Source organism: Entelurus aequoreus, linkage group LG04 (genome assembly GCF_033978785.1).
Source record: "Entelurus aequoreus isolate RoL-2023_Sb linkage group LG04, RoL_Eaeq_v1.1, whole genome shotgun sequence".
Classification (NCBI taxonomy): Eukaryota; Metazoa; Chordata; class Actinopteri; order Syngnathiformes; family Syngnathidae; genus Entelurus; species Entelurus aequoreus.
This window is the reverse complement of record NC_084734.1, coordinates 61,793,559-61,805,892: the sequence shown is the minus strand read 5'-3', so window position 1 is coordinate 61,805,892 and position 12,334 is coordinate 61,793,559. Positions and strand designations below refer to the sequence as shown.

The following is a 12,334-nucleotide window of genomic DNA, read 5'->3' as shown; positions in this document are numbered from 1 at the left end:
CTAAAAATGCAAAGTTTGATAACATAGCAAACACTACACTGGATCACTGAAGCCAAGATGCCCTTAAGAACACAGCAAACCAGTATTTTCTTTAAGATAGTATAACTTACAAATAAAAAATAAAAAGTTGACACTGTGATTGTGTGTTGCCCCCTCGCAGGTATGTGTCAGCACTGACCACACCAGCGCGCTTGTCTCCGGTGGAGTTCCACTACCCTCCGCTGCCACCCCAGGTTCCCACCTTCCACATCACCTCACCCAACACATGCCATGCCCTCTCATTGCCGCCTGCCGCCGCAGCCTACCACAGAGATGACGACCAGCCGCTGCTACGATGCCCTGATGTATGTAAACAAACATTGTGCTTACATGTTACAGAGTGGTGTTGTTTGCAACAATTGAACACAATGGTCGACTTACAGTTTGTTTGGAAAAAAAAAAAATCATACCGAACAAATCTTCAATAGCTGTACAGCCACTAATAATTGACAACAAAAGATGATCGATAGAAAAAGATTACTGTGACAACAGCGCCTACGTATCATGGGTTGCCAATGGGTCGTCCTGGCTAGCAGTCAGAGATGGCGTAGGCCAGGGGTGTCAAACTCATTTTAGATGGGGGGCCACATGGAGAAAAATCTTCTCCCAAGTGGGCCGGACTGGAAAAATCACGGCACAATAACTTAAAACTGAAGACAAATTCAGATTGTTTTCTTTGTTTAAAAATAGAACAAGCACATTCTGATATTGTACAAATCATAATGTTGTTGTTGTTTTTTTTACACTTACATATTCCGGTTACTAGTACTCTCTTTATTTGGCATTATTTATATTTTCTGAATACATTGTGTGATCATTTTCATCAGTCAACTCATTGGTGTTAAAATTACATCAAAATCCAATTACAGTATGTTATTTATGTAAATTGATAATTTTCCTCGACTGATATACTAACATCATGTGGTTTATTTTGTACTTATGTAGCATAATCTACAAATATACAAATAACTGCTATTGCGACATCTAGTGGACACATTTAGAACAGCTATTTTTTTGTTAAAACATTTCAGGTTAATTATTATACTTAGCAAACTCATCCCACGGGCCGGATAAAACCTGTTTGCGGGCCTGAGCCGGCCCTCGGGCCGTACGTTTGACACCCCTGGCGTAGGCGTTCTTTCAGGCCGTATCTAAATAATCCACACTGCTTGCCTGTTGTAACGATTTAGGATCATTTAGTGAACTTGTTGACTGTTAACAACAAGTGCTGCGGTACCCATCCTGCACCTACAGTATGTCACGTCATTATGTACACGTATGCTGTATTACTATTCCATACGTGTCATGCTTTATTACCATGTTTTTATAAATGATTACCAACTTAGGTGATTGCGGTGGGTTTTGTGTGAAAAAAAATCGGCCTATTTTTTAAAGAAAAAAATGAGCAGTGATATGATAAGAAAAAAAATAACATCTAAATATACAGTACAGGGCCACTAATGTAGTGTCACAAATAGGCAGACATCCACTGTATACTGTATCCCTGTTTCCACCAGTGTCACAGTACAGCAGTATTTAGAATACATTTTCTCATAAGAAATAACCTACTTAACCTACTTTTTTGTAGAAAATTATTATATTTATACACGCGAAAAACAAAATGGCATACATATAAATGACCAATGAAATGAATAATTTAACTATTAAAAGCACTTTTACCTTTACTGATGACGGCAAGTTGATGGGCAGAGAGGTAGAAGGGGAGGGACAAGCCATGTATTTTGCTACACGTTCTTTCTGTAATTCAGCATTTTTCCTAACCTTCTTTATCAAATTGCTGGCACTTGCAACTTTTTTTGGCCCCATGGTGACATATTTATTAAACTCATACTCAATACAAAATGAACAGACAGAGTCGCCAATGCGTGGGATTCTTTGTTTTGGCACTCAATTCTAATGCCGAAAACACTAGGACTAGTTTGTTAGTTTGTTATGAAAACCAGGGTATGCAGTATTTTTGGTGAAAATGTTCATCTAAAACCAAATCGTATGAAAAGTGCGGCCTACAAAGATAGAGGTACCACTGAATCTTCAATTCACCAGGGGGCCAGTGGACGCAGAGTCAGGGTGAGTCAGAATCACAAGACTAGGCTGGTTAACTACTTTTACCAGTAGCTATCGGGACGCTGCGTTAGGATAGTCCTTCAGTCATTATGAATGTAAAATTGTATATTTTGACACTATTTAGTGTCAAATACAGTACTGCTTGTTTAGAGGAAGTTGTTTTGGGTTGCCCAATGGGTTCTTGTTGTGCGGGAAATTTTGTGTTTACATTACCTTAATTTATTTACCTTTTGCTACGCAGTGTGCGGGGGCCGCAATTACAACCTGTGGTAAAAAATTATGGAATCACCATACTTTGACGATGTTCATTCAGTTGTTTAATTTTGTACAAAAAAAAACAGATAACAGACATGAGAAACGTGACAAGGAAGTCTCCTGAAAGTGAGTGGAGGGCCCCGCCTGCTCTACAATCATGCTCCCTGCGTTTTGTCTTGCAGGCATGACTGAATAAAGCGTTCATACATGGAGACATGGTTTGATATGGTTAGTTTGTAAATTGGAAAGTTCGCAAATAGAGGGGTTCGTACATCAAAGTTCCACTGTACTTTGTTGCACCACCTCTGGCTTTTATAACAGCATGCAGTATATGAGGTATGGACTTAACAAGTGACAAGCAGCAACTGAGATCAAAAAATTATGGAATAATTAAATTTTAAGCAACAATTATGGAATCACCCTGAATGTTCATTTCCAAAGCTAACATTTCCATCAGATGAAATATGTTCATTAGTTTGCAGTTAAAAACGAGTTTACAAACTTTGGAGAGCTGTGGCACCAAGTGGATTGACATGGATCATGGATCATGGCTCCAGCACGAGAGATGTCCGTTGAAACAAAGGAGAAAATTATCAATCTTCTTCAATCACGCCATGTTGCAAAAGATGTTGATTGTTTACAGTCAGCTGTGCCTAAAATTTAGACCAAGTACAAAGAACATGGAAAGGTTCTACAAGGCAAGCATACTGATAGACCAAAAAAACATCAACGCGTCAAGACAGAAAAGGTAAAGCGATATGCCTTGAAAATACGCACAGAAAAACATATAAAAGGACACGTGGGCGGAAAGTAGAGTCACCGTCTGTGACCGAACTCTAAGAAACTGCCTAAAGGAAATGGCATTTAAATACAGAAAAGCCAAATGAAACATTTCAACAACAACAACAAAGAAAACGAGGGCACAATGGGCTAAGGAAAATCAATTGTGGATTATAGATGACTGGATTAAAGTCATATTAAGTGATGAATCGTGGATCTGCATTGGACAAGGTGATGATGCTGGAACTTTTGTTTGGAGCCTTTCCAATGGGATTTTATGAAAACGACTGCCTGAAGAAAACATGCACATGTCCACAGTCATTGATGGGATAGGGCTGTATGTCAGGTGGTGGCACCGGGGAGATGGCTGTCATTACAGCTTTGTTAAAAGCACAAGTTTACATTTTGGACAATTCTCTTATTCCATCAATGGAAAGGATGTTTGGGGATGATGACAACATTTTTCAAGATTTTTCATCTTGTCATAGAACAAAAACTGTAAAAACTTTCCTTGAAAAAAAGATAAATAAGAACAATGTAATTGCCTGCAAATAGTCTGGATCGAAATCCACTTGAAACAATGTGGTGAAATTTAAAGAAAATAGTCCATGACAAGACTCCAACCTGCAAAGCCAATCTGACAACACCAATGAGAGATGATTAGAGCAAGATTGATAAAGAGTACTGTTTGTCACTCGTTTGTCAAGCTGTTAGGAATTAAAAAGAAATCTTCAGAATTAAGTGATTCATAATTGTTTTTCACTCTGCTTGATCTAAAAATTAAACTGTTCCTGTTTACCACAATTGGCGACTTGGCCACGGTGTACACCGCCTTCCGCCCGAATGCAGCTGAGATAGGCTCCAGCACCCCCCGCGACTCCGTAAGGGACAAGCGGTAGAAAATGGATGGATGGATGGGTGTTTACCACAATTCATTTTCTTGATTTCTTTTAATGTTTCTTAAAGCCAGAAAGTTGCCGGTTTGTATCCATTTGCAAACTTTAATTTTCTACTAAGTGAACATCCCCTTGGACTGGTGATTCTATGTTTTTTTTTCCAGGGGTCGTACACTAAATTGTGAAGGGTTAAGTAGAGAGCCACAAAATATGGGCGAGTTTGAGACCCCAGACCCGGGGTGGGCAATTAATTTTTACCGGGGGCCGCATGAGCAACCCGAGCACTGCTGGAGGGCCACATCGACAATATTTCAATTAAATTTTGCTCAATATTATTTTTGATGTATACCGTAAGATAAATAATAATAATAATAATAATAATAATAATAATAATTAATAATAATAGTAATACTTCAACATAGTGTGTGTAACAGCATTCCTTGACTAATATAAATAAATTAACATTAATAATAAATGACAGTAAAATAAGCACACGTATGACTGAGGAGTCATAGTGTAACTTTGTGTGGTGTTTGAGTTGTCCGACTTTTTGTGTGGCCATAAACGCACCAATGGTTTAGTGGCATGCGTGTTGGTGACAGATGACAAGTTGGTTTTCGCCTGGTTTGTACGGCAGAAAATGACTAGTTTTTCCAGATATAAGTGTTTTATTCATGTTTTTGGTGTGGTTATGTCCGAATATAAACAGTTTTGCTCAATAAAGTGATCAATATAATTCCTGTCCTCGAAGAATCTCGATAGACGTTACAATAATTGAACGGTGTTCAATTGAACGGTGCTGACGAACACCGTTAGGGCCGCTTGTTGTCACTGTCACTCAAAGTTGCATTGCCAAATTACATAGAATAAATATGTTTATTTTGTTTAGAATTCAGATGGGATTTGATTTGGTGCGCGGCATATATTTGCTACGCACAGCGGACGCTTGAGCAGTGCGCAATTGAGCAGGCGCGCACCTTAGAGGGAACGTTGCTTGGCAGTCCATGTCTTGTTGAAAACACGCCATTCTTCATCAACTTTTCTCTTTTTAGCGTCTCCGGTGTAAACTGTGCATCACTTGTCGCTGCATGTGCACCTTCACTCGCAGGTTACACACGGACACACGCCCATAAATAATACTTTTCAAAATAAAAGCAGCACAGTTGTATTGCGCGCACGACATGGATGTTTTTTCAACTTTATTTTGTAATTTGTGATTGCAGCTGTTCACATTCACTCACAATCACGCACACGCATACGTCCACACGGAAGTAATACAAATAACGATTTTCAAAACAAAAGCAGCATCGTTGTATTGCACACTCGACATAGATACTTTTTAAAATGTATTTTGTAATTTATAATTGGCCTCACGCGGGCCGGACAGGGACGCACAAAGGGCCGGATGCGGCCCGCGGGCCGCAGAATGCCCAGGTCTGCCCCAGACTTCAGGCGTAAGACTCAGACTATCAGGCATCAACAGCTGTTTGCTGGTGAAATGTGTGATAATTGTGCTCATTTCTGTTTTAGGATCGGAGCTTGTACAGGCAGCCTCGGCGACCGCGGCGGCCATACCTGACAGAGAGCACAGGAAGTCTCCCATCCAGCCCCTACCGCCTTGCTGACGAAGAGGCCTACGAGACCACCCAGGAGTACGCCTCCTCAAGGGAACCCATCCGGAGTCGACGCCGCCCGCGGCGCAACCGCCTCAACGGACACGTCTCTCAGAGGTCAGCGGGCCTACGGGACTATAGGTCAAACAGTTTTAGCCAATCGGAGGAGGAAGAGGAAGACGAGGAGGAAGAGGACGCTCAAGGGGAGAGCACGCCTTTCCTCAGTATGCAGAACATGAACATGGACCTGCCCTTAAGCGTGCCGGGTTACCATTCATCGTCAGGGGCTGACACGCGGACTCATCGCGGACTCAGTCGGCCGGGGACTCGAAGCAACGGGCAGAGTCGAAACTCTCAGTCGCAGCGTTTCAAGTCCGACCACATGCCCCTTTGAGACTGGCCTCCCCTGTGCCCCATCACATCCACCCATGCAGCCGCCCCACCCCACACACACACACACACACCATACACACACATACACACACACACACTACTCCACCTCGCACACGCCTCTTCCTTCTTCTGGACTAGAGACCTGAACCAAGGAGAAATATTTTTATTTTGTATAACAGACAGATATTCTAAACAAATGAAATATTTATTTTCATTTCAGCAAAAATTGTCTACTAGCTAACAGCAAAGACTTTTTTATAACGGGGGTGGGGAAATATTTATATGTAAAGGTTTTTTGATTTACAGCAGTACGAGAGATGAAAAAATATGTGCCAATTTTTTCACAAGTTAGATAAATAGAATAATATTGTGGTGCCTTTTGCTGTATGCTGAAGTCGGAGGTCCCATTGAGTTTTGTAGCCTTTCTTATAAAGACTTCTCATTTTTATAGAGACCAATCCTTTTCCTTACTTTTGCTGTTTTTTTTCTGATTTGGGATCCTCCTCTCTTTTTGAACTGTGATCTGATTATGTCATCATGCAATATTGAGTCCTTCTGTGTAAAAGGTGTCTGTTTACATGGTTTTGATCCACGCAAAACGCTCGTCTCACAGGGACATTCAGTCACTGACGCAATCGCTGGGTAGTTTTGGATGAACGTGCACCATTCATCTTCTTTGTTAGTTGCCTTTTTTTTTTTTTTTTTTTTTTTTTGTGGAATAACGAATGGGAGCGTGGCATCAGATTCTCATGTACGTGATCAGGGTGCTGCCATATCACAGGGGTTGGTTTTGAGTGTGTGAAAGCGCCGAGAGTCCGTGTGTGTGTGTGTGTGTGTGTGTGTGTGTGTAGTGTGTGCATCTCATCAAGCCGTGTATGTTGCGCTGCCAGAAGCTCCATTGCACTGACCCTCCCCTCGTGAGCAGTCATTGCCCATCGATACCCACCAGTTGAAATCCAGCCTGACTCTGGCCTCTTGTGGACTGCCAAGCCCACACATTTCCTATGCCAGCAGCTTAGAGCCGCACTGTGTCTCAGGACTTCCCCATCACATCACAGCCAAAAGACTGGAGCAGAAAGCGCTTGTCATCTCAGCCACCGACCGCTAAGTTCGCTGGCCAGAATCCCATCGCCATCGCTCTCCTTGACCTTAGTCTGAAGCGTAACATGTCAGGGTTGTGCTTTCTGTAGACGATTTGAAGGGAGATTCAGTTTTTGTATTTCCAAAAAGGTTGGAAAGTTGGCATGCATGATGCAAATGACATATTTTCCACTTCTGTTGCAGGGGAGTAGCAAAGATTGCTGGGCACCCCCCCCCCCCCCCTGCTCACTCTGGGTTCCTCATTTCTCTTTGTGATAGTGTAACGGATGCCAGCTGCTGTGCGGCAGTAAACCTCACTTCCCGTCACCTTGAAAGCCGTGCTGGACTATGAGTTGACAGCCAGTGGCTTTTAGCTCATTGACTAGCACTGCTCGAATAATTCTCAATCGGTGGGGATTTGTTGACTCTGCGGTTGGAGCCCAATGTTTTCGTGTTGCTGCACGACAGACGGCACGATGTGTAAACCTCACTTCCAGACACCTTAAAGGGGACCTATGATGATTAAAATCTACATTCAAGGCACTTCACTGTGGTTTAGATCAGGGGTTCTTAATTTTTTTTTACCTCTGGGCAAACATTTCCACTACAAAGGAGCTCGGGCCCACTCAAATATTAACACCAAATTAGTAATCTTACTCTTTGTATTTTTTAATTACATCTAACCGATTTACAGTTTACAACCTTGTCAAATGATATGAAGCCTTATGTTAATCACAAAGATTATTATTTATTTAACACATACACTTTTGATTTAGGTCAGGCTGATTTGAAAACAAGTACTAACCCAATATACTACACAAGAAGGGAATCATAAATAACATACATTTATGTTCAGCTAAAATAAATTACCTAATTAATGATGAATATGTTTCTTAACTAAACTGTCAATAAAATAAAAATTAAAGTTTCATTACTTAAATCATATTTTTGCACTTAAGACACTTCTCGATGACTTTAGCTCCAGACTTCTGTTTGTTTGAGATTGTCATTACTGCCACACATGTTGGAAAAGTATATTACAAATGAGTACTCCAGCGGCCCATTTGGACCGCAGCTGGGAAACATATATTTTTTGGCGGCCCTCTAGGGGGCGCTTGCAGTTAAGAAACACTGGTCTAGATAATATGAATTGGATAGGTTTTGGTGTCATTTTTTTGTAAATTTTGCTCCCCTGTCACATTTATAACCCGTTTTTTTGCAAGATGTCTGTAAAATGTTCCCAGATTGGGACTGAACACCTCGCCTTCTCCAAAATGATGGTTAAAATGTGCACTGTTCTTTTCTTTTCAGTCACAGATAACAATGAAATGTCTTAAACTTTAAATAGATTTACTGGTCACATCATTAGCTGCACCTGCAGGCTCTCACACGCTGCTTAAAACAATCAGATTTTAATTGTCACATGGTGTTCATGTGTGCATGCCAAAATTAGATGAAAATACTACTTCATCCTACTTAATCTTGTGTTTCCTCAAACCACGTATTAATGTCGCCGTCTTTTCCCGTCTGAGTTTAGTGGCTAATTCAATTCCGAAGAGGCCCAAATGTCATGGATAAATACACTTGATAAACTAAATGTATTATTAATTAGTATTTTATAGACATAGAGCAGACGGGATGGCATGATATGAGAATGAATACACGGAATGCAGCAGGTGTGAGAATGACCACATAAGTACGTGCGTCAATCTGTGATGTCACAAATGGCCCACTGTTAAAAAAACAAAACACAGCGTTCAGTCTTCCAAAACTGCATGCAAGTTGACGCCCAAATGCATGAACCTTATGCATTGGCACGTGTATCTAACATTGTGATAACATTTATAAGTCAAAACAAGACTTCATTCATCATAGGTCCACTTTAAGTGTTGACAGGCTTTTAGCTCATTGACTAGCACTGGTTGATTAGTTTTCAATAGGCGGGGATTGTTGGACCTTGTGGAGCCCAGCATGTGCAGAACTGGACTGTGCAGGATCACCACTGTTACACAGTTAACATATTGGAATGTTTGTGAAGCTCTTAAGTGTCGTCATCTTCCATCGCTCTTAGGGAAAGAACATCCTTTGCATTAAGGAATCTCTGGATTTACTTTGAAGCACTTGTGTAACACAAATTACTGCATCTTTGTTACGTATTTCTATACTTTTATCGGTAAACTTCTGTTGCTTGGTCACATTGACTGGATGCTCTGTATGTCTCTTGTCCTACCCCTCCCATCACCTTGTCCCCACACCTCCATGTCTTTCTTTACCCCATAGAGAACTTCAGAAGCATTGATGAATTTAAGGCCACGTCTTCAGATGACGATATATTAGTGAACAGCAGAGTAATAGTAGAGAGATCATGTCAGAATATAATATACAGTGCATTGGCTCTAGATTCAATAATCTTCATTTGATATTGTTTCCACACAGACGATGCATGGCTGACAGACAAAAACTTATTAAAAAAGAGGAAGCCCCTTCAATTCGGGGGAATCGTATTAGAATTATTTAAAATTGCATTATTTGGCTTCACGACTCTGACGTCTGCCTAGTTTTGTCTTCTTCTCACTGTAATCAATCTGGGAATTGCAACGTGGAAATACTGCAAGTGAGGGTAGTGTGCTTCTAGAGCTAGTTGAATTGTTAACACTCCCGCCCTCTTTCTCCCCTACCTGTACCCCCAGTTCCCCCTTGACGTACACACACACACATTATACACAACTATACACATACATAGACACACACAAAGCCACACGTCATGTATGCCAACTGCTTTTTTTTCTAACCAACTCCCTTTCTCTTCCGTCCTGCTTCCATCCCAGACCCTCTCCCCCTGCATGTCCTAGTGGTACTGGTAGTTGGGTGCATGGATTAAAGCAGTCAGCAAACTGTTTATTTTCTTTCCACTTGGTGAAAAAACTTAAATGTGTATTCATTTTAACATTCAGCAATAAATCCCCCTTATCTTCATGTCCATCGTTCTTGGAATATGCTCGAATAATTTTTGCAAGTTTTCTCAAAGAAAAAAAAACGGGGGGGCCAAAAAAAACAATACATACTAATTGAAAAAGACAAAATGCACAACACCCCTCAGTTCAAATGGAAAATAAAATGTAATTGCTACCATTTTGAGGAAAAGCCTGTCATCTTTATGAGAAATAAAGACGGTTGTTTTTGAGATGGGTCAAAATTGTTCTCAGGTCACCACATTTTAGGTATAGTATAGAATACTTCCTTATACATCAAAGGATCTGATCTATGTAAAGAAGGTTAAAACGCTAAACAAAAGGTCAGACGAAAACCAAATTGTACGAAAATCTGTAAAAATAATGTAAGCAAACTAATATGTTCCAGACACTCAAAAACAAACACAAAAAAACATTTTTATGGAGAATAATTATAGCTTTACATGTAATTGATTAACAACATTGATACTTTCATTTTAGACTGTAGGGTTTTTCCATTTAAAAAACATAATGTGTCCTTGGTAAGAGGAGTCTGTGGCTGAGGCGTGTTCCAATCAAGTTTGAGTTTGACAGTTGCAGTGCTGTACATTTATGTGAACAAAAAGATAGAATTTAAACATTACAATTACACACACACACACACACACACAAATAAATTCTAATTTCCTACAGATGTGGCAAGCAATGTCCAACAAATGCAAAAACACTGTCCACTTGCAAAACACTATACATACAATACACGCTCAGAAAAAACATCACACTGCATTAATTGTGCCAAACAAGCCACATTTATCCACACCTGGCATCAACCCAAAACTCTTAAAGGGACAGTGCCCATTTAAACACAATAACATTTTTCAGCCAAGTATATTCAAATAAACTTATATTGTAGCTGAGATAGGCTCCAGCGCCCCCCGCGACCCCGAAGGGAATAAGCGGTAGGAAATGGATGGATGGATAAATACTAAATACATCTGGTATGGGTAAATTATTTCTAATTAAAAAAAATATGAATACAAAATAATAATACTAATAATTACCAACATACAATTCTCCTGGATTAATTTAGTAATAAAAAATGCGTTTGCACAACAAAATATGGCTTTTACAAAAGACTCTTGTTGGCGAAGATGGAGTTCTTTCTTGAATTGTGTTTCTCACCTTCTTTATCAAAGTACTCTTGTGATATAACTTTGTTAGCGAGCAAGGAACTACATAGTCAACCAGTGATGGTGTCATAGAGGGGAGACAGAGTTGGATTTGAATGAGAGCCATTTAAGACAAATTACAAAGTTACAAGACAATGTGTTTGTCTACTCGCACAGCATCCTGCCCTTTTAGCAATTGGGGACAGGCATTGAATACACAGCCTCTGCTACTTCTGTACCTTCTTTCTGGTTGGTCACTTTTTTAACACCTACTGTCAACTGTCCCTGGTCAGAGGCAACATGTTGCATGTCCCTTCTGAAGATTAGAGTCTTTAGACAAAATAACCTAATAGTAATGTATTTTGTCATTGTATATACATATATGTACATGTACTGTATATACACTTGAGGACAACATTTTTTAGTACTCCTATGAAAATGTTTGTAGGAGTATCTTCCAAATACTATTAAAGAGAGAACATATTTTTTTCTACACAGCTTCTCCAAACATACAGCTTTTATTTTGGTACTTTCATTATTTTACTTTGCACACAAAAACAAAATTATTTAACTAAAACCAAAAACCACCAGGGTCTAAATGATTAGCCCCCCTGACACTAATAGGCAATTGTGTGCACTTTTTTCTTTATAACAGCCTGCTGTCTTTTCTTATAGTGTTCCACAAGTCTCACACACATCTCCTGAGCATTCCCAGCACATTCTTTTTTGGCAAACCTCTCAAGTGCCTTCTTCTGCCATAGACCTTGGTCTTCCTCAAAGATTCTCGAAGGGATTCAAGTCTGTGCTTTGTGCAGGCAATTCAATAACCTTCACTTTGGCCTTCTAGAGGTATAGTTCTTCACCAGGAGTGACAAATAGTGTGGGTCGTTATGTTGGAAGACAAATCGGCGACTCATACCCAGTTTTGCTGCTGTCTGCTTGAGGTTTTTCTTTAATATTTTAAAATATCCTTTTTTCTTCAAGAGTAATTCCACCTTGACAAGATTCCCAGTTCCAAATGCACGGAAGCATCCCCACAGCATAATACTCCCACCACCATGTTTTACTGTGGG

At 40.1% G+C, this 12,334-nt stretch overlaps 1 protein-coding gene across 2 annotated transcripts in view; it reads left to right on the top strand.

Moving 5' to 3' along the window:
* LOC133648896 (pro-neuregulin-2, membrane-bound isoform-like) overlaps positions 1-10,117 on the top strand; it is a 133,077-nt gene extending 122,960 nt beyond the window's left edge. For both annotated transcript variants that reach the window (XM_062045417.1, XM_062045416.1), the window contains 2 exons: positions 161-344; positions 5,586-10,117. In XM_062045417.1, coding sequence (XP_061901401.1) covers positions 161-344; positions 5,586-6,062 — 661 coding nt within the window. In that variant the 3' untranslated portion in view covers positions 6,063-10,117. The remainder of the gene's footprint in view (positions 1-160; positions 345-5,585) is intronic.
* The last annotated feature ends 2,217 nt before the right edge of the window (positions 10,118-12,334 follow it).